Genomic DNA, 27,549 nt, shown 5'->3' with positions numbered 1-27,549 from the left:
GCCTGTTTTCGAGGCAGATTTTCATCTGTCTCTGGTGAATAAGTCAATCCCGGGAATCATTGGAATTGAAAAGGGATGCATTAAAAAGAGAGAATGTAAACAGCGTTACAAAAGAAGACTAGTTTAATATACTTGTATTGTCATTGTCTTAGCCATTGTCTTAGTATCTTACAAGTGAGAAGTGTTATTTAAGCCCTGTGTCCACCAAAGTGTTTTTTACCTGTGACTGCCTATGTTTCGGCACCAGTGCTTGTCATTTTTGTCCGTGCTCTGCGCCATTGCTCACCTTTTTTTCATGCTCGGCGCCAGTGCTCACCATTTTTGTCCATGCTTTGCGCCAGTGCTTGCCATTTTTGTCCATGCTCTGCGCCAGTGCTCGCCTTTTTATTTTTTCATGCTCGCTGCCAGTGCTCACCATTTTCGTCCATGCTTTGCGCCAGTGCTTGCCATTTTTGTCCATGCTCTGCGCCATTGCTCGCCTTTTTTTCATGCTCGGTGTCAGTCCTTGCCATTTTTGTCCGTGCTCGGCACCATTGCTCGCCTTTTTTTCATGCTCGGTGTCAGTCCTTGCCATTTTTGTCCGTGCTCGGCACCATTGCTTGCCTTTTTTTCATGCTCGGCGCCAGTGCTCGCCATTTTTGTCCTTGCTCTGTGCCATTGCTCACATTTTTTCATGCTCGGCGCCAGTGCTCACCATTTTTGTCCGTGCTCGGCACCAGTGCTCGCCTTTTTATTTTTTCATGTTCACTGCCAGTGCTCACCATTTTCGTCCATGCTTTGCGCCAGTGCTTGCCATTTTTGCCCGTGCTCTGCGCCATTGCTCGCCTTTTTTTCATGCTCAGCGTCAGTCCTTGCCATTTTTGTCCATGCTCGGCACCATTGCTTGCCTTTTTTTATGGCTCGCCGTCAGTGCTCGCCATTTTTGTCTGTGCTCAGCGCCAGTGCTTGCCATTTTTGTCCGTGCTCGGCTCCCTTGCTTGCCTTTTTTTTATGGCTCGCCGTCAGTGCTCGCATTTTTGTCTGTGCTCAGCGCCAGTACTTGCAATTTTTGTCCTACTTGGTGCCATTGCTCGCCTTTTTTCATGTGCGCCGCCAGTGCTCATCATTTTCGTCCGTGCTGGACTCCAGTGCTTGCCATTTTTGTCTGTGCCCAGCGCCAGTGCTCGCCATTTTCGTTCGTGCTCGGCGCTAGTGCTCGGCATTTTTGTCTGTGCTCAGCACCAGTGCTCCCCATTTTTTGGGGGGGTTCGTGGTCGGTGCCAGTGCTCGCCATTTTCGTCTGCACCAAGAGTTGGAAAATTTTTAACTTGGTGAAGCAAGTTTGTCAATGTAATTTTTTTCTCAGCCGTCCAATCACAGTGAAAAAGTGGCTGGACAAATATCACACCGACCAACCAGCGCATCGTACAACGACTGATAAACAAAACAGAAGTATTATAGCAGCCAAAGAGCTGCAGCTGATTAAACCGTGGGAAGCCCCCACAGTTTTTAACCATTTTTTAGCCGCGTTTAAATGCTTTGGTTTACACTGGGTCGAAAATCTGTCATTTTTGCATATGTTTATCATTAGTTTTAGGGGAAAATTTTGGAAAAATAAAATGTATTTCATTACAGTTAAACTGAGATTATAGTACATTTTTTACATGTACACAAGGGTCCATGTACAGTGCTCATGATGCACTGCTTGATTTTTCGTGTTGGTTGCGCATGCATGTAGAGAAGAATCTAGTATGTAGCCGAGGAGATGCATTGCATTTTGTCGCAATGTGCATGCGTCGAACGTCTGTGTACACGTACGAGTCACATAATCGATGCTTTCCAAGGCTGTGCATTCGACCATCCACAAACGTGTAGAAAAAAAATGTACTATACTTCGCGGTTTACTGGCAACTGATACCACAATCAAACGATTTAATGAAAACAAAAACAAATAAACAAGAAAGATGTGGATGATGTGAATTTTATTAAAGGCAAGTCAGGAATGACAGGCTGAGCCTCCTGTTGTCTTCATTACATGTGGGCCTATACTTGTAGTTAGGAGGCAGACTACAGTATGTAGGTGGTAGACAACATGGCAGCTCACTAGGATTTGAAACACATCTAGTGAGATGAAGAGAGGCAGGTTTCTCTCAAGGGTAGTGATGATGAATCGAGTATGAAAATTTGTTTATCCAAAACGCATTAGCCCACACAACCGAAGCCAAAACCTTGATGGAAAACAGCTCATCTCGAATCAGACAGCAGTGTTTGTGTGTATGTGAGGGACGTATTTAAGCGGATGCGTTTGTGTCAGTGCCAAAGGGTACGATGATGTACAGTGGGTCAATGTGTGTTTGTCCGTGGGCTTTCACCACATCAAACGTGTTTGGACAGCAGGCAGACGTCATTTATGAGTGTTTGTGTATACATAACAGTTTTATGCTTTTGTCGTGCATTGCAGTTCAAGGTGAATTTAATAGTAATGGTAGTGTGTGTGTGTGTGTGTGTGTGTGTTTCACGTACAATGAGGTGAACAGCAGATATCTCTCATTAGTCGTCTCTATTGTTAGTATTATATGAGGCGCTGACTGATCTCTTGTGTCTGGGGCCATTGTCTTTTTACCTCCTCATATACTTCTATAAAGCTTCCTGGATCTCTCTTTATCTGTCTCACTCTCAGGGGATACAACTGAAATCCTGTAGCGTCTTATTTAGCAAACGTCATGAGTTAAGGGTAAATTGTGTTACAATAATCAGTTTCTTACACCATTACTGTGATCCTGCCTTTGTAGTACCCAGATTAAAGCCCACATAAACACTAATTGGCGGTTTCCCGGACAGGGATTAGCTTAATCCAGGACTAGGCCTTAGTTTAATTAGGAAATATAACTAGTTTTAACAAACATGCCTTACTAAAAACATTACCTGTGTGCATTTTGAGACAAAACAAAGGGCACTGGTGTATTTTAAGATATGTCAGTTCAAGTTTGGACAGCTCTTAAAAATGTTTTAGTCTAGGACTAGTCTAATCCCTGTCCGGGAAACCGCCCCTAAGTCATCAACTTTTAGTTTTAGCTTAAAAATCAATTTTTACTGGGTCAAAAGTAAGGCCAAACACACTACAGAGATAAACATTATTGGCGAGCGCAAACATTCTGTGCTGTCCCTTTATTATCGACTCCACTGTATCTATTAGTTAGTAATTTTATGCTTTTACAATAATCTCAGGCACCAAGTGAATATGAAGCCAACCCTGAGCTGTTGATATACCGAATCACCCACCTGACCCGGGGTCAGCAGTACCTGATCTGGGCGGCTGCTGTCACCACTGCCGGACGGGGAAACATCAGCGAGAAGGTCACAGTGGAGCCTGCTGGCAAAGGTGAGTTTAATAAAAGATTAAGTGTCAGCATTTGAGGAGCTCAAATGGAAAAGCCGATAAACACCACCTTCAAAAAACGTGATAATTAACCAAATGCATGTATTGCACATTCATAAAATATTATCCCGGCCTCATGCCATTCAAAAATACCAGTTTGTTTTCAGAATCCATTAAGAGAAAACATATTACAAGAAAACATGTCAGATGCACTTAGAGTTTTGCATCTTAGCTCTTTATAAGCGAAATGTTTGTGAAGTGATCTGGGAAAACCCATCACATGGTAAAATTTTATTCATTTTAGGTTTTCAAACTATACAAGACCTTTCCAAATCTGTTTTTGTTTATTTCATAGCTTGTCTAAAACTAAAGTTATGGCTATATGAAATCGGCTGATCGTTGTGATTTTCAGGAACAGAATTTTGGGAATAGCGGGTTTAAAGAGAGGCAATGAAAATGAAAGCACAACAGTCAAGTATTACAAGTAAAAGTCACTTTACTGTGGTAAAAGACTTATTTTAGCCACTATACAGTACATGTTATGGATAAAATAAAAATTAAACAACAAAAGTAACATTAACACATTGTTATGCTATTATTATTATTATTATCTGAACCTTATCTATTCCCTTTTATTGTATTTTACTGTTACTTTTAGAGAAGTTTTATGTTGTTTATCATAGGCATAATCTTTGACCCTTTGATTATGGAGGACCACAAGAGTCATGCAAAATGTAATAAAGAACTTCAATATTTAATAACTACATGGACAATAAAAATAGCAATTAATAGATTTGTTTAAAAATTCATTAATGAATCTATAAATAAATAGACAAAGTTACAAAAAAAATCATTATGTAACATTTTATTAGCCAATAAATAGTGAGATTATAAAAATAACGTAGAAATGAAATATTAATCCATTAATATAAATCCTTATTCTTTTCGCTATTCGATTTGCTTTTCGTTTTGGCCTCTCTATTTGGCTTTTCCGTGACTCTTTGGGTCCCTGCAAATGGTCAAATGAGAAATACAAATTAGCTATGGCCAGGGGGATGTAACAAGCTCGTTGATTGGCTCTGATTCATACGTCATGCGCAGATTTATAGATCTCGGATGAGGACCCAAAGAGTCACGGAAAAGCTGAATAGAGAGGCTAAAACGAAAAGCAAATCAAATAGCGAAAAGAATAAGGAGAACCATCTGGAAAATTAAAACAGAAATGTCAAACGTAAATTGATATATTAATTTGAACTATTTATTAATGGATTAATATTTCATTTCTACATTATTTTTATAATCTCACTTTTTATTGGCTAATAAAATGTTACATAATGATTTTTTTGTAACTTTCTCTATTTATTTATAGATTAATTAATGATTTTTTAAACAAATCTATTAATTGCTATTTTTATGTTCAGGTAGTTATTAAATATTGAAGTTCTTTATTACATTTTGCATGACTCTTGTGGTCCTCCATATTTGATCACCCCTTGTATGTTTACATGGCACGATTATTTAACTTCGTAGCTTACATTTAGCAAAGCAAGCTCAGCGCAGGTTGCCCCGTGACAATAGCATGACTATGGTACCTTCATTGAGACTCCTCCTCTTCATTAAATGTCTTTATCATCTGATCCTTCATCTCTAGATGTGAAATAGTCCATTATAACATTGCTTAGGGCACTGACATCACTAGAATTGATCAGATTAAGGCCATCATGTTTATTATTGAAGTGAGCAGCTACTCAGTTAGACTCGTTGTTCTCATATGATCGGCGATCTTATTATAATTTTGTATAAAAAAACTTTGCGTGCCATAGTATACACAGGACTACACAGTACTTGTGGGAGGTGTGCATTGATACACCTTTAATCTACATGTTATTTGGTTTATTTTGATAGGTGAATTGTCTTTGTAGTGTTAAGTGAGTAAAACCTATGAGCGCCTGTGTTGCACCTCCGCCGGTCCGGGTCGATACTATTGCATTAAAGACGCAATCTTTTTAGCTTGTCACTATAAATCACATTTTTCCTGAAGTAAACAAGTGAATTTTGCCTAGGTATGTTTTTTAGAGATTTTATATAATAATTTATTTTTTTTTCTTTTCTAAAAATCTTCCTGTGCGATATCCAACGGGTACTCCCAGAATGCATTACATTTTTCTTCGTGCACTAAAAACTATATTCAGTTTCACAACAGAAAAATTGACTGAACAGTTCCTGAACAGAGATCAAGGTCGAAGGCTTTCTAGCTGCAATTTTGTTGCGTTTATCCAGTGGTTATGTAGAAACTGGAAAATTGCATGGTAGGGCAGAGGACCCGAGTGTGAATACAGGATGTTAAGGGTCATTGTCACTGGTTCTCCGATCTCCACTTTTTCTCCCATTAACCTCCATCTATCCACTCTTCTGATGGATGGAGGGATAACCGGACGTTTATTATGTGGAGGGGAATGAAGAAGAGACAATGAGACACAATAGAGAGAGAAAATGAAGGAGGGCAGTTCAATCAATATTTCTCGGGTCAGAAGGCAAAGGAAGCGATCTGTGTGTTCTTCACATATATAAATGAGTTTAAATACAATTTCGTTTTATTGTATGTGTGTCCAGTGTACTGTAAGTACTGGGTCAGTTTATATCTGGGTCAGATTTTATTGGTCATTTTTGAGGTAAAGGTCAAATTTGCACCATTAGTAAAACATCACTTTTGGAGAAGTACAAGATTTGTGATGTCTGTAAAAACCCAGCTGAAGTCATTTTTCATCCTACATAATGTAAAGGACATTATAACCCATATCTTTAATATTTACTGAGTAAGGTCATGTCTAAGATTGAAATCAAACTTTGACGCTCTCAATCTCATTACTAGATTCACCTGAACAGGGTCACATAAATACCCACATCTTCATAATCACATCAATAGTCAGAATTCCCACACAGTATTTCTATGTGTACTGATGGACGTGTAGTGACTGTAATCTGTCATTTTCAGCTCCCGCTAAAATCCTGTCATTTGGTGGAACGGTGACCACTCCATGGATGAAGGAAGTCCGGCTGCCGTGCAGCTCGGTGGGAGAACCGACACCCACAATCAAATGGACCAAAGACAGGTCTGAGATCAGTTATTATCAGATACTAGAGAGAGTATTTTTTCTAAAACAGATTCTTATAGCACATCATAGTTTATTAATCCATAATCATTAATCATATCCAGTGGCGTCCGATGACTTTTTTTTTTGAGGGCGCACGATGCAAAGTTTGTCACAACATGTATGTAACCGTTATGTTTGTGGTTCGTAATTTCAGAATATGTGCGCGTCGAGTGATCCTATGTGTATCATGTAAAGGGTTTATGATAAAAGAGACATTTGTGATTGCTAGATACTCGCATAATCTCATGCGTGAGTTTAGTATTAAGTGAGTGTCTTGCGTGTATTTTGTGAACGTGAGCGTATCTTTTATCATAAACGGTTTTGACACGTGTGCAGCAGGCACTTATTTTGACAAAACACGTGATGCACATGGTTCACATGACGCAACAAACACATATTTTGAATTTGCACCCCTCGGATGAGCCGTCACGAGCCGCCACTGATCATATCACTGTTTTGTTAATGACAATAAGAAGATCCTTACGATCTGTCTTTTACAGTGAGGACACTGCCATCCCGGTCACTCAGGATGGTCACCGTAATATACTTTCCAACGGTACCCTGGTGCTGCGCTCTGTGAAAGCCGAGGATTCTGGGTATTACACCTGCACGGCCACAAACACGCTGGGGTTTGATACAATCATCGTAAACCTGCTGGTGCAAGGTAACCGAATACCAGCGTACAAGAGAGCAATGCTTGTCTTTTCACCAATGAACTGAGACAAAACTGTGTTGTGTATCGCAGTGCCTCCAGATCAACCTCGTCTGACAGTGTCCACAACATCAACGTCTTCTATTACTCTGGCCTGGATACCAGGAGACAACGGAGGAAGCTCTATCAGAGGTACAAGCACCAAACGCTCGACTTTCCTCTTTGAGTTAGGTTGCGAGGGGTCGCTTTAGTACCTCGATTGTTTAGGAGAACTTTCTAAGACAAAGCTGGTACCTAAATAAGACAATTGTGTAATCCTTGTTGCACTTCAATCAACTTATATTTACAACTTTCTTGACTAGTGAGGAGATGCTAAATTGTAAAAATAAAAGTTGAATTAGCTATTTTTATAATTTATAAACAACAACCATGAATTTTACAGTGCTGAGCAACATAAAATAAATGAAAATGTCTCGTTTTTTTCTTTCTAAGGTTTGTTTTATTGCAAATCTCATGTGTTTAATCTGTTTCACATGTTTACATGTAGAGTATCAACAGACCGCAAATGAGGTATAATTATTAGATATCTGCAGTATGTGTTTGTATATAAAGGTGGGAGGTGAATAAAGAGGACTCAATGGGTAAATTCTTTGATGTGGCAGCCTTTATTTCACCATCTGCCACAGCCGAAGTGAGAAACCAAATCCGGTCCATCTTAATGATGGGTAACGCCATATTGTGCTTGTATTTGCATAAGTGTGCAGTCAGCATCTCTGTTTCTTTCAGTGAGTAACTAATGGTGGTTTACAGGGATCAGATCGGCTCTTTATCTTAGATTGTTACTCTGTGAACAGATTGTTGGGTTGATGCACCATCTAGTGGTGATTCAAGGAATCCTGAATAAACTCGTCAAAGTTATAAAATAATATGAATTTAACAGTAGAAAATTGTCTTGTAGTTAAAAAATATACTAAATAAATCAAAACTGTAATGTTTTATCATCTTCAGTCTTGTCATCCTTTAAATAGAGTTCGTTAAAATGTTCTCTTGTCATTTAATCATAAGGTTTTTAAACAGATGATGCTTTTTAAACAGTATTGAAGGAGTTCACATCCATTTTGCACTATTAGAAAAAAGGTTCAAAAGTTGTCACTGGAACAGAAACTTTTAAAAGGTACCATTTTGGTACAGATATGTAGGTACCAATTTTTGAAAACGTACCACCCCAGTGACATCTTTTGTACATTTTCTGAAAGTGTGAGCTTTAATTGTTTGCTTTGTTCTATTTTTCAATAAAACGAATGTTTTATGATCAAGGAAAATAATGTGTTAGCATAATTTTGTCCACCAAACTAACTGCAAACTTTTAAGTGTACGGATCCTTTAAATCAGTGGTTCCCAAACTTTTTCAGCGTGCGGCCCCCCTTGTGTACGGTGCATTACTTCGCGGAGCCCAAAAGAAAATTTGTGACAAAAAACTGTTCTAAAACTCAACATTTTAATAAAAAAGTTTGTTAAATTATACAAAAAATAGCGCTTTTGGTTAGTAGCTTTATTTTTATTTTTTTAGGTTTAACTACACAGGATTCATAATAAATTGATGTATTTCATAAAATGTCATAAAACTGAGGCCCCCCTGGCACCATCTCGCGGCCCCCAGTTTGAAAACCACTGCTTTAAATCGTAAGGCCTTTAAGATCATGAGAAACATTTCAGTCAGGTGAACAGTTTTAAAAATTGTGTATTTGGAGATTTTATAGAAGTTTATGTGCCATTCATTCAGTTATGTCATTTTTAATGCAAAGATGATATTGTTTGAGATGTTTTTGTTGTGACAACTTGACATTAATAAAAAATTACTTGTCATACGCTCAACCGGCGCAACGTCATAGAATGTTCCTGAACAGGTTCACGCCCACTTTTGGGGGAAATCAGACTAGACCTTCCATTGACTTCCATTCAAAAAAGCGGAAAAAAAGCAACCCCTGTACACAGCCGGCATGCGTAAACAACCCACGAAATCACTCAGATCAAACACGTTGAGTAACTATCTGTCCACCCTGCCCGCCATAGAGCACGAAAGATACATTAACACATTTAATTTGGTCACTATATAAAAACATGTCTCCTTCATTCTCCCAGCGTCAAACCCGTGCAACAACGCTCCCTATTGGCCAGAGGTGTCTTACCCGGACATTTACTCGTACCTCATCGAGTCAACAGGGAAGCAAGTGAATGATTTTACTTCGTATTTGAAAGTTACTTCGTATTTATTTATTATGTCTTTATATTTAGAGTACTGAGTGCACTTTTCCGTCGAGTCATACAACTAACTGGCTTAGCGATATTTCCAGCAATCACTGGATGGCGTTGTTACACAAATTTGACGCTGTGAGAATGAAAGGGACATGTTTTTATATTGACCAAATTTAATGTGTTTATGTATCTTTCGCGCTGTATGGCAGGCAGGGTGGACAGATAAATACTTTGACATGTTTAATCTGAGTGATTTCATAAGTTATTTACGCCTGCCGGCTGTGTAAAAACGTTGCTTTGTTCCGCTATTTTGAATGGAAGTCAATGGAAGGTCTGCCTTTTATCCCCCAAAAAGGGGCGGTGACGAAATTTACAGTCAAGTTCCCGGATGTGCCGGTAGTCCGTATGACAACTTATCATTACCAAGACGACATAACTGACCACTTTTTACCAGTGATACAAATTGAATTTGTAATTAAGTGTTAATACTCTATCAAATAGTTTTATAACAGCGTCATAAATATTTTATTTTGACTTCAACTACAGTGGTACAAATATAATTTGTCATTTTAATGTCATTAAGTGTTAATACTCTTTAAAATTGTTTTATAACAACATCATAAATATTCTTAAGTTCATAATGTTTTTTTTTTTAATTTTCCTCCATTTGTTTAAAATCAGTAATTTAATAAAAATAATTATACTAATTAAAATTTTATTTGAAAACATTATATTTTATGATATGTAATGTTAACCCATAAAGCTAGGTAGTTTCTTAAGTTTCATAATTATTCTGCTATGTCATATTTATGACAGATTTATTACACGTTATGATATATTGGTTTTTGTCCAAACAATGTCATATTTGCATTAAAAAATGACATAATTGTACAAATGATACTGAATAACAGTTGGCATAAATGTGCATAAAATCTCCTTAATGTTCATGACACGTGACATGTCGTGATTATGTCATGTCAGTCTTATGAACACCCCTTCAAGTAAAGTGATACTGTGTATTTATACATTTTATGCAGTAAATGGGTTTGTAAAGTACAGTCTTTTATAGTAGATGTTAAATTCTTATTGCTGTTACGTCTGATTCATTATTTGTTGTAATATAACATTTTGTGATACATTATTCAATTCAGTACACATTCTGGTAAACTCTCAGAAAAGGGTGCAAAAGTTGTTCAAGGACCTAATATATACCATTTTAGTACAGACATGTACCTTTGAGGAATGTACCTATTTCCAATGTGTACCAATATGAACCCACAAAAGTGTACTTTCTGAAAAGGTGTTGTATCTTTTTCTAATAGGGTATGAATGGGATTAAAATACTATATGCCATAAATACTGTAAAAAACAGCATGGTGGTAGTATGGTAAAATGTTATTCTGAATCCTTCAAAGCATTCTACCTTATACGACATTATACATTATAAACAACTGTCACATATTCTGTGTGTCTTCAGGTTTCGTGCTGCAGTATTCAGTGGATAACACTGAGGAATGGAAAGATGTTTTTATTAGTTCCAGCGAAAGATCCTTTAAGTTAGACAACCTGCGCTGTGGTACATGGTACAAAGTCAAACTGGCAGCCAAAAACAGCGTGGGAGCCGGCCGCATCAGCGAGATCATTGAAGCAAAGACTCACGGCCGAGGTCAGTGGACTATATCTTTATCTTTACAGCAACTTAGTCTATGTATAAAGTATGGTTTCTTGCATCCTCATCTCTCTGAAAAGATAAAATCTATAAATTGACATTTATACTAAGATGCATTCATACGCATGACATGAAGAAAACCTGTGCTCTTGTTTTGGGTTTTCTTTAGAGCCACAGTTCAATAAGGACCAACCTCTCTTTACCCACATCAACTCCACACACGCCCGCCTCAACCTGCAGGGCTGGACGAGCGGCGGATGTCCTATCACCGCCGTCCTGCTCGACTTTCGTCCCAAAGGCACCTGGGCCTGGCAGAGCGTGCGCACCAACGCTTCAACCGACATCTTTCTGGCCGAGCTGCGGGAAGCCACCTGGTACGAGCTGAAGATGAAGGCGTGCAACAGCGCCGGCTGCGGCAACCAGAGCTCCCAGTTTGCCACGCTGGATTACGATGGCAGTAAGCTGACAAAACAAGAATCTCTTAATTTTTGCATGTACTGGGAGGTGATTGGTTGAAATGCCATGCAATCAGGTGTTTGGAAAATTAAGTCAAACTTTACTAAAACAGTACTAAAAATAAGATTTTCTCTGTTAATGCACTCAAATGTCTATATTTTTCCATAACAAAAACAGTACATACTTTTAGAGTATAGTAGGTGAATTGGGACACAGGGTTCATATCTTTCCTCTCATTCACAGGCACTATACCTCCCATTAAATCAGCAAGAGGTGAAGGAGACGATGTTAAAAAACTTTTCTCTATCGGCTGCCCTGTCATACTGGTGACTCTAGGCATGGCTTTACTCTTCATTATCCGCAAGAAACGCAAAGAAAAGAGACTTAAGAGATTAAGAGGTGAGTAAGAATGCAGGAAATACATCAAAACTGGAGCTAAATATTTCATAATCACATTGGGCAAATTCACTCAACAAATATGCTAGTTTTATATACTGCATCTTTGTCGGTATAAATCTGCAATCCAGTTCACTTGCCATTAAATGACCTGATGACACTTCAATAAACCATATTTAAATAAACACAATTAGGGGTGGAGCCAGACATTTGCTTAGGGGTCGGGTGTGCATCATATGTCTTGAAAAGTGAAGCCTCTCTTTGATCGCCCCCCTGGTGGCTGGCTGCAGTACAAGTCATAAAACCCGCCCTCTCCATGCAAACGAATTGGACTCTAAATAAAGCTGGCAACGACCGCTAATTATATCCATCTCGTCGTGCACGCTGAGTTGCATCGCCGTGATAACGTTAGCCATTTCAGTTGCGACCAACTTTTGCCGAATAGGACATCAACAAATGCCCTGCTCGCGTTTCTCTGTTCCTCTTTTTAAATCAATGCTCTGTCGATATCTTTTAGTACAGACTCAATGTCAGAATCCACACATCTGAACTCTACAGCGGCAGCCATTCAACACACGCGCTCTTTGGTGACGTGGTTCATTACGTTACTGTTGATTATCTGTCCATCATCGTATAAAGCCCGCCCTGACAATTTGATTGATTCGACCAGCATTTGTCCTAAAATAGTAGCTCCTCAACGCAGAAACCCCAGATCCATCTTCCCGTTTACAAAATCTTGTGGGCGGGGCTAAGATGGGCTGGCACCCAGGCTATCTTTCTGCTCTTCTTTAAAGAGAATTCCTCAATTAAATCATTAAAATCAAGTTGACGCAAAGTAGGCTGAAATTATTCAAATAAATTAAACAATATTATCAAGTAAGAATTTTACAATCAAAAACAGCCCAGAAAATAACATTTATTAAATGCAACTCACAACTAAAAGTGCTTCTGTCTGTTCTTCTTTAAATATAATTCCTCAATTAAATTATTAAAATCAAGTTGACGCAAAAGTAGGCTAAAATTATTTAAACAAATTAAACAATATTATCAAGTAATAATTTTACAATCAGAAATAGCACAGAAAATAACATTTATTTAATAAAACTTACAACAAAAATTGCTTCTTTTTGCTCTTCTTTAAAGCGAATTCCTCAATTAAATAATTAAAATCAAGTTGACGCAAAAGTAGGCTGAAATTATTTAAATAAATTAAACAATAATATCAAGTAATAATTTTACAATCAGAAACAGCCCAGAAAATAACATTTATTAAATGCAACTCACAACTAAAAGTGCTTCTGTCTGTTCTTCTTTAAATATAATTCCTCAATTAAATTATTAAAATCAAGTTGACGCAAATGTAGGCTAAAATTATTTAAACAAATTAAACAATATTATCAAGTAATAATTTTACAATCAGAACAGCACAGAAAATAACATTTATTAAGCAACTAAAAGTGCTTCTTTCTGCTCTTCTTTAAAGAGAATTCCTCGACTAAATCATCAAAATCAAGTTGACGCAAAATGTCATACTCACTTGACATTAATGTATGTAATTAAATTATGTAATTAAATTAAACAATAGTATCAAGTTATAATCTTACAAATCAGAAAATAACATTTATTAAATACAACTCACCACTAAAAGAGCTTCTTTCTGTTCTTTTTCAAAGAAAATTCCTTAATTTAAATCAAGTTGATGCAAAATGTTTTACTCACTTGACGACCTCAGTTTATTCCAATTTCGAACATGACATTTCTCCCGAAGCATTCGATACAAGGATGGTGAGAAAGATTTTTATAATGCAATTTACACATTGGGAAAAGCACACTGGAGCAGTAAACTGAACAAGCTCCTGTAGTTGCTGTTCGAACTGAAAAAGTGCTGAAAATCCTCTTTTGCGAAATGTATAACGTTTTAAACAGAAGTAAAGATAAAACAATCATGCATTAAGAAAATTAATAATTGCTTTATTTATTGTATATTTTCTATAGGTGTGTAAAACCATATTTTGACGGATTGTTTTAGCCTACTTTCATTGTTTCACGAGATTGCCTGCCTATATTTAGTCATAATAATTAACGGTAAACAAACTTGGCTCGCTGTTTTTGAAGGCAGCTCGACCTTAGGTCGGGTTCGAGCCCCAAGTTTAAGTGAAGGAGGAGATGATGAGGAGAGATGCCAGAAGAATTGCGGCCGGGGGCGCGGAGGCACAGAGACTCCCGTTTACGATATGATTTTAATGATGATTGACACTGTTGAGGTTCCTTTCAAACCTACGTTAAAACCCGTTAAAATATTATTACTGCAGTTAAAGAGTTTATTTTGATCATGGTGTCACGATCGCTGGATAATTCTGAAATTACTTTTCAGTCATTTGCGACGTCTTCATGAGAGAGAGAGAGAGAGAGAAAACGAGAGACCGCGGCCTTGTACAAGAGTGGAAATGATCGATGTTATTTGAAGTCGGCTCTTAAAGGACAAAATATCCTATAAGCTATTACGTAGCTATTATACACATTTTTTTCAGAACATTCTTGCGACCCAGTGGTTGGGGGCCTCTGTTCTAGGTAGCGCTTACGCATAATTACGTCAATCAAAATGTTTTTAAAAACTCAAAATAGAATTGTCTCGGAGGCCCCCTAGTGTTCAGGGCCCTGGGCTGTAGCCCATGTTGCCCATTAGGATAACGCGGCCTTGGACATCAGTGGGTCAGTTAAAATGTGTTGAAGCATCGAAAATACATTTTGGTCCAAAAATAACAAAAATCAAGACTTTATTCAGCATTGTCTTCTCTTCCGCGTCTGTTGTAAAGCGCATGTGCGAGACTAAAGTCAAGTGACTGCAGTGACGTGGATGACGTGTTATCTGGTGCGCCCCAGCTGTGGTTTTTTTGTGCGCCCAGGCTTCGTTTACAGTCTGAGGGAGACGCTCTCTGTAAGTTTGAAAAAAAAACTTTGCAAACATGTCTAAGGATATTTTTATTCGAACATGTCTGCAGTCACATTTAGACTTAGGTCATTGTGTCTATAACATTTTAACTCCTGCCGCTCTCGTAGTACTGTGATGTCATCAACCTGTCAGTTCCTGCAGTGTCGCATATAGTCAAAAAAATAGCACTAAGAGCGTAATCATAGGGTAACCATTTTTAGTGCTATATTGCATCTATAAAGCACCTATGAAGAATCATCCGGGGGTGTCATAGCAGCACTATAGTACCAGATATGGTTCTATATTTTACACATGTGCTTAAAATTGTTCCCCTATGATTACAAGCCAGTGAACCTCTGTAAGTCCTTGTTTTTAGAGTGACACCCCTGAACACAATCTCATTGTTTTCTGGGACATACTCATTTTAATGTAAATGTAACTGTTTAATATAAAATTTAGCCCACCTAGAAGGCCTCGTGATGCCACCGACACAGATCAGAGTGGTGGAGTGATGCTGTAATGTAATTGTGTCATCAATTCCCCCAGTACTGTATATTCAAAATGTACTACAAGCAATCTAAAATAACTCCATTTGCTTTTACAGATGCTAAGAGTTTGGCCGAGATGCTTATCAGGTAAGGATATAGTAAATCATGTATTTAAGTTTCCTGTATGTGTTTAACTCATAAAGAGCTGCTTAGTTTGTCTGATCAAGAAAATGGCAGTGGCAATACTTTTTGTCTTTGTCTTTTTGTGGTTGTTTTGCACCTGGAGCAGTAAGAACAATCGAAGTTTTGACACTCCAGTAAAAGGCCCACCTCAGGGACCCCGCCTGCACATAGATATCCCTCGTGTACAGCTGCTCATCGAGGATAAAGAGGGAATCAAACAGATAGGTCAGTGTGTGCCCTTCTCTCCTCAGTTTCTCAGATCCAATAACATCTCATGCATCTAAGAGACCGCAACATCAGCAGTGCCCAAAAGTGATGTCCAGCTTTAAACAATTGACATCTTGACAACTAAAGCTCAGCTTTAAGAAGATTTTAGGAAGGAAAAAATTACAACACATGCAGATTTTATAAAAGAAAAGACAACGACTACAAAATATCACAACAAAGAGGATATATAACAGATACAATTGTAGTCCATTTATGATTCATTAATTGAGAGCTTTTTACTTTTTTATGCATTTTTGCATATTCGAATAAATCCCAGATGCTGTGCTTTTCCATTTGTCAAGTAAATAGCTTAAAAGTGTATTTTTTTTGTCCATTTTGTACCATACACTTCATAAAGGTGCATAAAAAGCAAATATTGTATAAATTCCTTCCCCACTTTAAAAATGAAAAACATTTCTTATCAAATTATATAAGCTTTGCATGTCAACAATTTTCTCACTTGCTTTTTTATTAATTCTAAGACGAAACATTTAATCTAATAAATTCAAATGTTTTCATTTGGATGTGTTGTTTCCAACAGGTGAAGACAAAGCCACCATTCCTGTGACAGACACGGAGTTCAGCCAATCAGTGAACCCGCAGAGTTTCTGCACGGGCGTGTCTGTGCATCACCCCGCCCTCATACAGAACACAGGTCCTTTGATTGACATGTCGGACATCAGACCAGGAACCAGTATGTTACAACCGATTGTAATATGATCAATAAAAGATCAATGAACGATGAATCATTTTGTGTCATACGTTAACCCTTTAGATCCAGTGTCAAGGAAGAGCGTCAAGTCTGCACACAGCACAAGGAACCGATATTCCAGCCAATGGACTCTTACCAAATGCCAGGCGTCCACACCCGCTCGAACCCTCACCTCGGACTGGCGGACAGTGGGCTCCCAGCATGGCATAACGGTTACTGAGAGTGACAGCTACAGCGCCAGCCTCTCACAGGACACAGGTTCAGTCACACACACACATACAGATCTCATGCTGTTTCCAAAGTTTTCACGCTTTTAAGATTTTTCGTCTTTCTGTTTTCTCAGACAAGGGGCGTAACAGCATGGTGTCCACTGAGAGCGCATCCTCTACGTACGAGGAGCTGGCCCGCGCGTACGAACACGCCAAGCTGGAGGAACACCTGCAGCACGCAAAGTTTGAAATCACAGAGTGCTTCATTTCTGACAGCTCCTCTGATCAGATGACCACCGGCACCAATGACAACGCGGACAGCATGACCTCCATGAGCACGCCGTCCGAACCGGGCATCTGCCGCTTTACTGCCTCCCCGCCTAAACCGCAGGACTACGACCGGGGGAAGAACGTGGCAGTGCCCATTCCACACCGGGCCAACAAAAGTGAGTTCACAGCACATTTAGGTGCTTTTAAAAGGGGAAAGCTTTAGCACACGCTTTGAAACGATGAGCCGTGGTGCAAGTGAGAATCAACCTCGATTTTTCATTGAGTCTCCATGTCTTATTATTAGGGGTGCGACAAGATCTCGCATGATTGAATGTGTCACAAGATTTTTCGTGGAGGTGAAATGCTGTATCCTGATATTAGCATAACGTTGAGTTTGTGGCAAAACCTTTTACAGTGCATGCATTTTACTGCGTGTGTGCTTTTTTGTTTGGATTTTCAATAATGTTTGTTCAGGAACTCATATAAAGTCTGACACGCATTGTGATTGTCTGTTGATCAGTGTCAGATGTGAAGCGTCTCAACAATCACTCTTGTGTTTAAATAATTTAATGTCTTGCTCAAGAATGACAGTGGCTGTATTATTTATATTGTAAAGAATTTGACAAATATTAAATATTTATATGGATTTAAACTAAAAGTTTGGTTAAAAGTAAGCGTTTTTTCAATCTAAAGTGAAAGTAAAAATAACATCCGCTAGCGCCCTCTGCAAGCATTTGTTATAATACATAATGCTGCTTTTTATTACATAGGCTACATGTTTGTTTTTTTTGTTTGTTTTTTTATAAAACTATGTGTTTACTTGGTTTCGATACTTTATTTGAACCAGTTATTACTGCATTGCCATTATTATGTCATTTAAAAGGTTATTGCTTATTTAGGTCTATTTTATAACCAAAAAATATGAAATTATTTCATAATATCAAATACCAAAATTAATGTTAGGGACAGTCCTAGATTAGTTAAAACATTTCAAAATTATGAGATTTCAGTTTTTCATTCATATATTTTAGCATTGAGGATTTCTTTAAAAAAAGTGTAAAAATCTCGTCTGGTTCTCTTGAACCCAATATCATGTTTTTTCACACCCCTAAATATTATGTCCCATAATTTCTATCTATTCTACTATTAAAAGTTATTGATTTGTATTAAAGTTGCAATCAATACCAAAAACTGCAAGTTAAGTCCCAAGTATACGTTTTTTTATGTGTAGGTGAGCGTACATGCAGTCCAATGCACAGCCTTGCAAAGAATACGTCAAATTGTCTCATAAGCATAAACGGAGGTTTCGACGGATTTGCATTGCGACAAATTGTATTTTATATTACCTGTGAACTCTTACTTGACAGCTCAAAATATATATTATTATTAAATTCCAACTTGTGAAGAAAGAGACATTTTTGAAAGCAGATTTTTTATGTACTTTCTTAATAAATGGCTTTCATTTATTAAAAAGAAAAATATTAAAACAAATATATTAAAAATACTATGAATATAATGAATACTTTACAAAATAAAATTAATATAATTAACTATTTCCCCACCATTGACAAGTTATTTCGTCAATTAAGAGAAAACATTTCCTGACAAGTTTTTACGGTAATCCTGTAATTCTGCTATTATCGAATTTATAAAAAACTGAAGCAAAAACTAATTTAATTAATTTTAAACTTCATGTATGTTTTGATAAACATTTTGAATCTGATCTCTAAGAAATTTTTTTTCCAAAAATGCTATTATTTCAGCTTTTTGCTCGAAATTTGGAAGAAACCTACCCATATTTAAGTGGTTATAAAAAGAGAACAAATGAAGAGAGGATAAAACGTTTTTGTTCCCGTTTTGTTTGTTTGTTTGAAAGCAGAGGGTCTGTTCTTTCATTTGATATATTTGTATGTTTATATATTTATAGAAGAACATTTTCCTGGAGGGCATTTTGTGAAACTTTTGTTAAAATCACAAAAAATGCTGGCAGGCAACTTTAAAAAAAAAAGGCTGGCGGGGAATGAGTAAATATAAGATTTTATTTGTATTTACAAAATTGTAAATAAATAAATTAATTTGAACCTCTCTCTTTCCTGCAGGTGAGTACTGTAACCTCCCCCTCTACATGAAGACGGACCCTTTCTTTCGGAAGCAGGCCGAGCTGCATGACCCCTGCCCTGTTGTTCCACCCCGTGAGGCTTCCATCCGAAGCCTCGCCGCCCGCGCCTACCACACGCAGGGCCGCCACATGACATTAGACCCCTCCAAGCAGCAGGCCCTGACGCTGGGCCACGGCGGCTTGAGCAGCCTGACCAGTTCAGGGGCCTCCGGTACGTCAGGCCCACCCTCGAGCGGGGCCGCCGGAAGCTCCAGCATCAGCTCAGGCACGGCCACCTTGCCCCAGAGGACTCTAACCATGCCCAGCACCTCCTCCACCTCGTCGGTCCCGAGCGGGGCCGCGGCTGCCGGAGCGGCGGCTAGCGGGAGCTCCACGGGTGGCGGCGGCCCGACGCCTGGCAGTTCCAAGGTCGGGGGATCCAGGGACTCTCTGCTAGAGAGCAGTTCGTCCGGCCTGGGCAGACTGCAAAAGCAGAATGCTGGGGCGTACTCCAAATCCTACACGCTGGTGTAGTTCACACACACGTATACGCAAACAGTACGTTCTCACGAACGCCTGGAGTCTGTCCGTCGCCGGGCACGGGCGTAACCGAACATTGCCGGGACTTTTACAGCACAGGGGTCTTTCTCTCTTCCCGTTCTCTTCCTGTCTGACATCTTTTCTTTGAGGCTTTGTTCACACTGCGTACAAATCTGATTTGGCTTACTAAATCGCAATTCTGATAGGTTTGTTCAGAGTCTGCAGTTTACATCCTTTCTCAAACAACAATGAAAAGTAGCTTTTAATGTATAAAAGAGGTTGTGTCTATCTTAAACTCACGAGTTGCATGAGAGAACCCACAAACTCGAATCGGTTTGCAAGCATCAATATATTTTGCAGTACAATAAGTTGGATACATCAAACCAATCAGATTTTTGCAGCCTGTCTGAACAAAGCCAACTCGCTTTACTTTTTGATCTTTCTCCTTCGCTCACCTTCCCGCCTTCTACCTGGATTAAATATGCCAACCGCCCGGGAACCCTTTCCTTAATTTTGCCTTCACGTTTTATATTTCGTTCTTTTCTTACCCCCTCCCTCTCTCGTTCTACTTCTCTTTCTGTCAACGACACCTTGGACCTTATGCACGAAATGCTTTCCATGTGCACTCGCTCATCTGATTTCTTGAAAGGACAGGACAAAAGCAACGGTTAGAGATATATCGTTTCACATTAACCTGTCTAGATGTTTTAATGCTGTCAAAAGTGTCTCTTTATTTTATTTACGTCTCTCATACCGCAACGCATTGCCTCGGAAAGCTTATGCATAAAAGAATCCACCACGGTGTCCGTCTTTCGCCCCTTCCGATCGGTTTGGAAAAGACAAGCTCGAAGACTGCCTGTGTCGAGCCTTTGGGATTTTTTCATGCAATTGATACACAGTATAGAGTGTTATTGACTATTTTGTAAACAAACAGGAAAACGTGTGGAAAAAAATGTCTGGAGCCATTTTCACAGGATGTATGGTTACTGTACTTTTTTTTGGGTTTGCTTTTCTATTTTTAAAATGTTGAACTTTAGCACTATTGAGGGCCAGGTGGATCCACTGAGCTTGTGTGATTGTGTGGTGTGTGTGTGTGTGCACGTGTATGTATATGTGTAGATATATATGTATACGTGTGGATAGCACACCTCGAAATCAGGCCTGTGCGCTCGGGCTCTCCGCATTGTGTATCTCTATGGAGAACAGAAAGAAAGTAATGCCCATCGTGTTACACAGTCTGTAAGAGAGTCCAGCTGAGAGAAGGGGGTGCAAGGAGAATAAGACGAATCTCCTTCCTTAAACTTCCTTATATATGAAAGGCTTGTTTTGCTGTCTGTTCGTTTGTTTGGCTGTTTGTGTTTGATGCCATATATTTATCTCACCCCTCCTCACCCCAAACCCAGACCTCCCCGAAACGTCACCATTTCTTCTGTCTCACTGTGAACGCCTAACAGCCTCTCCTGGATGGGCCGAGCGCAGGCAGAAAGGTGGGACATGTAAGCGAGATAGGGAGGAAGTAGAGGCAGATAGAAACAATGAGAGAGAGAGAGAGAAAGAAAGAAAGAGAGAGCGATATCTGCCGTCGCTGTGTAGCTTTTCCTGCGTTTGCTAATCGTTTCTCTTTATTCTTTGCTTTTCTTCCCCACACAAAGACTCTAGCGGTCGTTCCTATTTAAAAGTCGTAGAGACTGTAGCTTTAGGTAGCGCAGGGGTGAACGAAAAAGGAACCGAGTGAATGAGGCGGGGAGAGAATTAGACACTTAGACGAATCGAACGACCCTCCTTCGTTCGCTCGGTTCCCAAAGCAAAGCCCCAAGACAGAGAAACTTCCAAAAATCAACAAACTCTCCCAATGATTTCAATGGAAAAAGTACTACATCAGGGCTCCTGCAATACAAAAGAAAAGAAAAAAGAAAATATATTGCAATGTTTGTTGTCAAAATATATACATATATATTTCTATCTAAAGATATAGTAAATATATACGTGGTGAGAGCAGAGATTTAATGCCATATCGGATTGAAAAAGAAAAATTTTATTTTAAAAAAAGATTTGAAGACAATCGCTCGGTGGGAGGTGCAGCAGTAAGCGAGAGGAGTCGATCACGAACGGGTAACAAAACTTAAAAAGTTAAAAATAACAGCGTAGAGTGTGTTGGTTTGTTTGACAGGCCGTCATTGCTCCTGGGGAAACATATTAAGCCGGGTCTAGACTACACAATAACAGCACGATGTGGCACAATCTGTGGTGATTCGGAAACATTGATGTTCGTCAGGATGCAACAATACAGTAACACATAATTGACGACTACCGACGTCAAAATTTTCTTTGGTCCTCCTCGACGGAAGTTCTTCTATACGCAGTTTTCAAACATGGCGAAACAAAAGAGAGATGATGGTAATGGTGCTGCTACATTATGCACGGCATCTACGGCAACAATACTTCCGTCTTTATGATGTTTGTTTACGCTCTTGTTTCCGGAGCTCCGCCTTCTCAATGACATCACACATGTGGTTGAAGGTAGCTAACAGTAGTGATGGTCGCTTTTGAAGCACTGCATGAAACTTTTACGAATCTTTTGTTTCGAATCATTCGTTCGGAGCGTGTTTCAAAACTGGCCAAGTCACGTGATTTTAGCAAACGAGGCTTCGTTACGTCATAACTGTTTCAAAACATTTCGAAATTTGATGATTCACCACTAGGGGGAGTTGTAAAAAAGTGTAAAATGTTTGGACAGAACTGCTTTTACACTGTTTTGACCAGCAGGTGTCGCCAGCGTGTGTGGTGTTTCGAACGCTTCGAAAAACTAAATAAATTGAACCAATTGCTTCGAAGCTTCAAAAAGCTTTGTTTCTCCCATCACTAGCTAACGGTGCTTGGTCATGTGTCTTTCCAAGAATTTCAAAGTGAAGACACATTTAACAGACAGAAATATTCTGTAGTTTGAACCCAGCATTACGAGTTCCACCAACAGAGGCGCTGTCGTCCCAAACCAACACGGTTGCGATCAGCCGAGCTGTATAGCCCAACATGCCTGTGTGGGGTCAGTCGCTCCGCAGGTGAGAAGGACAGCTGTAATGCTGCGTTTACACCAACCGCGTTTGAGGCGTCAAAATCGCGTCTACCACGCCTAGTTTGCCGCTTGAACAGTTTGAAAGCATGCATTTGATGCGCGTCAGAGGCAAAATCCGCTTCTTGTGGGAGGGGCAAGTGCTATGCGGTTGTCTGTTTGCAAGATGGCTGATGTTGATTGTGCATTTATCGAAAGAGTTACCGGTTTGTATTTGGTCACCTTACTATAGGGGGAAAATAAACAGTGCGGGTTGATAAACGTCACGTGACTCAAAAGTGAAATGTGTATTTACAACTTACTAGGTTGCCCAAAGTCCTCACTGACACTCTTCCAAGCGAGGTCTTTTTTATTCCTGTCTCTATAGAAATAAGAACTTGTGTCGTATAGCTCCGGGTGACCGCTCACGGACAATATCAAGCGTTCCTTCATGTTGAATGAGTGACTCCGGGTGGGGCTGCCACCACAGCAGCAAGCAGGCTCCTGATTGGTTAATGCGCTGCGAAAATCCGCCAAAGTTCAAATTTATCAACTCGGGCGTCAGCCGCAAATTTGCACCAAACGCAAAATGCACAAAACAGACGCTCAATTCGTGCCATTCGCGCAAACTAGATGTGTGAATGAGGCGGAATTGCGTCTACCGCACAGCGCCAAACGCCTCATCCGCGCCACGAGACCTCCAGACGCGCATCAACGCGTCTTCACATTGACTTCACAGCGTCGCACTTGACGCCTCTACCGCGGCTGGTGTAAACGCAGCATGAGATATTTATGGACGTTCACTCTCGACAGTTGCTTAGAAACAATAGAAATTTTCCAACGCAACTCCAGCTTATACGGAACTGCGGCACTTAGTGCCGTTTAGATCCACGTCTCTTCTGCCCAATGAGTAGTTAAAATACCCATAGTGCTTTGTGAGCTTCTGGTCAGACCCTTAAGATGTGAGTTCGCTTGAGCCTCCGAGCTTTCGGCACGACTGATAGGTCAGATATATATCAGGGGAATGACTGATGCATACTACATATTTATCGTTGACTTGGTACACACAACCCCTGCAGACTTCGGCACAAAACACATTTATTGTTTGTTTTCTAAACGTCCACCTGAGCATATCCAGCCTGACGTCACGTGAATTCCTAAGTATTTTACGTGGTGGCAAATTCCTAGGAATTAAATCGTATAAATGCGTACAATTATTAGGAAAAGCATTAATTAAGCCCCACCCTTAAAGCAGATTGCACAAATGAGACTGTACGAATACGTGCAAATTTGCCATCTTGTAAAATAGTTAGAAACTGCCATTAGATTGTGTTGGCATATCTAACGTTGGAAAGAAGACATAATAAATCCTTCAGCAGCCACATCGTGTCAGGCTTAAAAATCGAAAAAATATCTTGACTTGATTTGTGGTATCTCAATAACTCAGTTTGATTTACCAGATGTTTGTGTTGGTGGCTTGGCGTTAGGATTGTGTTACGGTGTACCGTCTGTGTAAGATAAATTTGCTAACCCAGATCTCGAGGCGGAGTTGCGAAGAATGTGAACTTGTGTTTTAAAAACAGTGAAAGAAGTATGTGTTCCTCTTATTGCTGCTCAAAAGCCCACCGACTGGGTCGAAGTTTGAGGTCAGACTCGCCCAGTGCATTTGCCATGAACATCATTAGAATTAGACCAATATCTTATCAGTATTCACGCCTGTTCAGGTACAACATGTTGTGAAATAATTACACCACCGCCAGAAATTCCCAGAAATATTCCTCATGTTATTCATATTTAAAAGACAGTTGATGACTTAAAAATAAATTTATTATTATTTTTGTTGCATTATTTATATATATAAATATACAAAATGTATGAATCCAACTTAGTTTGTTATGTTTTATGTTGAAAAAAGTTGCAGTTGTGTTGCGCAACGGGGCTGGCCTGTTTAACCATTCGAATCAGGGACCCCCAAGCACCAACCAATCACAGGAGAAGCTGTGTGGATATTGGGCGGAGTCGGGAATCGAATTCCATCCCCACATGCCTGTTTCCCGCCCATATTATCCAATTAGCCCCTTGTCCAATAAAAATCCTGCTATACCCAAGACCTTCCTGTCAGCATAATTTCTAATCTACAAATAAAGACTCTTGTATATATGAAACTGTTTTGTATAAATAATTACTATTTTCGACATCTCCATTAGCAACCAGGGCACAATTATAGGTCTGGTTAAAGGTATAAATGTAAGGGGAATAAAAAGAAGAAAAAAACTCACAAAAATACTTTACACCTTGATTTTTGAATGGGGCACATGAACACAGACCTGAAGATGTCTCGTGTTAGATTTGATTTTTTTCCCTTTTTATAATTTGTCCTGTTTTTATTCATTTATGTTGTTGGTTTTTTGGTTTGTTTTTACTTTTTGTTTCGTTTCTACCTTTTGGTTAACTTGAAGAAAAATGGCATTGCATGCTCTGAATATTTTGCTGGTTATTAAAAGAAAACGATAAAGGAGACAAATGACTAAAGGGGAAAAAAAGTTTAAAAATTGTGGAGGGGATTCCTAAACTTTTATGAAAAAGTTGCTTCAATTTGCAATTGCTTGTGTTTAAATATACAGTTTTTTTCTATGAAAACTACGAAAAACAGAAAAAGAGTACTCCAACACCTTGTGCAATAAAGCTATCTTTCTATGAATGCTGTCTTGTGCCTTGGGTATTTTTTTAACAAATGTGTCTAACTTAAATGTAAAAATCAAGACAACTACACTGCAAAAATGTAGCATGAAGTTAAAACAACTTGGTTTTGCAAGTCAATTCAATGTACTATTTAGGTTTTGACTTGTGAATAGTTAAAATAACTTATAGAAACAAGTTGAACACAGTTTTATTTAAAGGATTAGTGCATTTTCTTAAAAAAAAAATCCAGATAATTTACTCAACCACCATGTCATCGAAAATGTTGATGTCTTTATTTGTTCAGTCGAGAAGAAATTATGTTTTTTTGAGGAAAACATTCCAGGATTTTTCTCATTTTAATGGACTTTAATGGACCCCAACACTTAACAGTTTTATTGTAAAATTGCAGTTTCAAAGGACTCTAAATGATCCCAAAGGAGGCATAAGGGTCTTATCTAGTGAAACGATTGTCATTTTTGACAAGAAAAAATAAAAATTATGCACTTTTAAACCACAACTTCTCGTCTATCTCCGGTCCTGTGACGCGCCAGCGTGACCTCACGTAATTGCGGAATGCCGTGGAAAGGTGACGTGTTACATATATGAAACGCACATTTGCGGACCATTTTAAACAATAAACAAGACATTAATTAGTATCATTCAACATACAACAACGTCGGAATGGTCCTCTTTCTCCACACTTGTAACACTGGGGCGTAGTTCGATACGTCATCTGTGACCTCTTGACGTGATGACGTATTGTGTGAGATCGTGCTGGCGCGTCACACGACCGAAAGAAGAAGAGAAGTTGTGGTTTATAAGTGCATATTTTTTATTTTTCCTGTCAAAAATGACAATAGTTTCGCTAGATAAGACCCTTATGCCTAATTTAAAATCGTTTAGTCCTTTGAAACTGCAATTTTAAACTGCATTAAAACTGTTAAGTGTTGGGGTCCATTAAAGTCCATTAAAATGAGAAAAATCCTGGAATGTTTTCCTCAAAAAAACATAATTTGTTCTCGACTGAACAAATAAAGACATCAACATTTTGGATGACATGGTGGTGAGTAAATTATCTGGATTTTTTTTTTTTTAAGAAACTTGACTAATCCTTTAAAATTATATGCTGATTTGACGAAAATGCTGCATTTTTTAAAAAGGTATTGTCGTCTCTATAAAATGAAGGCAAAAATGTTTCTTACCTTTAGCTTTGCTTTCCCTGACTCACCAGCAGAGGGAACAATGACATCAGATCTGAAAAGAGGGCCTGAGCTTAACCAAACCTTTATTGAACAAAATTGGACGTTTCCATGGCAATTATGAAAGTAAATTTAATTTACATAAGCTGTAATTTTACAAGTTATATCCCACAACAACATACAAATATTACATTACGAGTATATTCATTGTTACAATTGTTATGAATTAGGCTAAAATCGTCATGAAAATATAAATGTCTGAGGACAAAACTGACCCTAGAAATGAAATACAACAGTAAACACCCTATACATTATATATATTAAAAATATTACATTTAAAACTGTTTTAATGAAGGTTGTGGTTATAAAGACTACAGTAATCATTATTAGGGTCCACTTGACCACTTTTAAAAAATAATTTAGTCACACTTAAAATTAATTCAACTATTTATATGGGACCTTACATCAGTTCCACTGAAACTGTAGTGTCCCCAGTTACAGCCCTGATAATAACTACCGTAGCTTTACTGTATTGTATATACAGTATAAACAACAGACACCTATGATATGTCTCTATTTAGATATAGCTAAGTAAACGCGTGTGCATGTGAGCATGTATGTACACTGTGCATAACATCCTCCTCCATTTCATTATCATCTGGTCTATCAGTCTATGTGACTTTTGTTATCAGCAGATGCTCTAAAATGTTTATCATCGTGTGAGTGTTTGTGCAGATGACCACAATCTGTATATCAGAATACTTGACATTATTGTTCACAGAAGTCATTCTTTAGCATCGAGATTTGCACGCTCACAAAAGCTGTGGTAATAAAGCTCAGAGAGGTAAATACCAGGGCTGCGTCCTAATTTATGCACTTTCAGAGTATGCACTAAATTTGAAAAACTTCACGTATACTGATTAAATCATCATCATTTGCTTTTATACACTGTCAGGAAAAGTACAAAAGCTGTAACTG

At 38.7% G+C, this 27,549-nt stretch overlaps 1 protein-coding gene across 3 annotated transcripts in view; it reads left to right on the top strand.

The window, feature by feature from the left end:
* The window catches only part of dscaml1 (Down syndrome cell adhesion molecule like 1), a 157,012-nt gene extending 131,621 nt beyond the window's left edge, over positions 1-25,391 (top strand). For 2 of the 3 annotated variants that reach the window (XM_055196020.2, XM_055196019.2), the window contains exons 21-33: positions 3,208-3,361; positions 6,354-6,471; positions 7,014-7,177; positions 7,259-7,357; positions 10,899-11,087; positions 11,260-11,547; positions 11,790-11,945; positions 15,479-15,509; positions 15,652-15,770; positions 16,354-16,506; positions 16,588-16,782; positions 16,868-17,179; positions 19,103-25,391. In XM_055196020.2, the coding sequence (XP_055051995.2) occupies positions 3,208-3,361; positions 6,354-6,471; positions 7,014-7,177; positions 7,259-7,357; positions 10,899-11,087; positions 11,260-11,547; positions 11,790-11,945; positions 15,479-15,509; positions 15,652-15,770; positions 16,354-16,506; positions 16,588-16,782; positions 16,868-17,179; positions 19,103-19,635 (2,511 nt within the window). In that variant the 3' untranslated portion in view covers positions 19,636-25,391. Of the gene's footprint in view, positions 1-3,207; positions 3,362-6,353; positions 6,472-7,013; positions 7,178-7,258; positions 7,358-10,898; positions 11,088-11,259; positions 11,548-11,789; positions 11,946-15,478; positions 15,510-15,648; positions 15,771-16,353; positions 16,507-16,587; positions 16,783-16,867; positions 17,180-19,102 lie in introns of all 3 variants that reach the window. The other variant, XM_055196018.2, reaches the window with a different exon arrangement.
* The last annotated feature ends 2,158 nt before the right edge of the window (positions 25,392-27,549 follow it).

The sequence above is a fragment of the Misgurnus anguillicaudatus genome, chromosome 24, assembly GCF_027580225.2.
Source record: "Misgurnus anguillicaudatus chromosome 24, ASM2758022v2, whole genome shotgun sequence".
In the NCBI taxonomy this organism is placed as follows: domain Eukaryota; kingdom Metazoa; phylum Chordata; class Actinopteri; order Cypriniformes; family Cobitidae; genus Misgurnus; species Misgurnus anguillicaudatus.
Note: the sequence above shows the minus strand (reverse complement) of the source record. Positions and strands in the feature narration are given on the sequence as shown.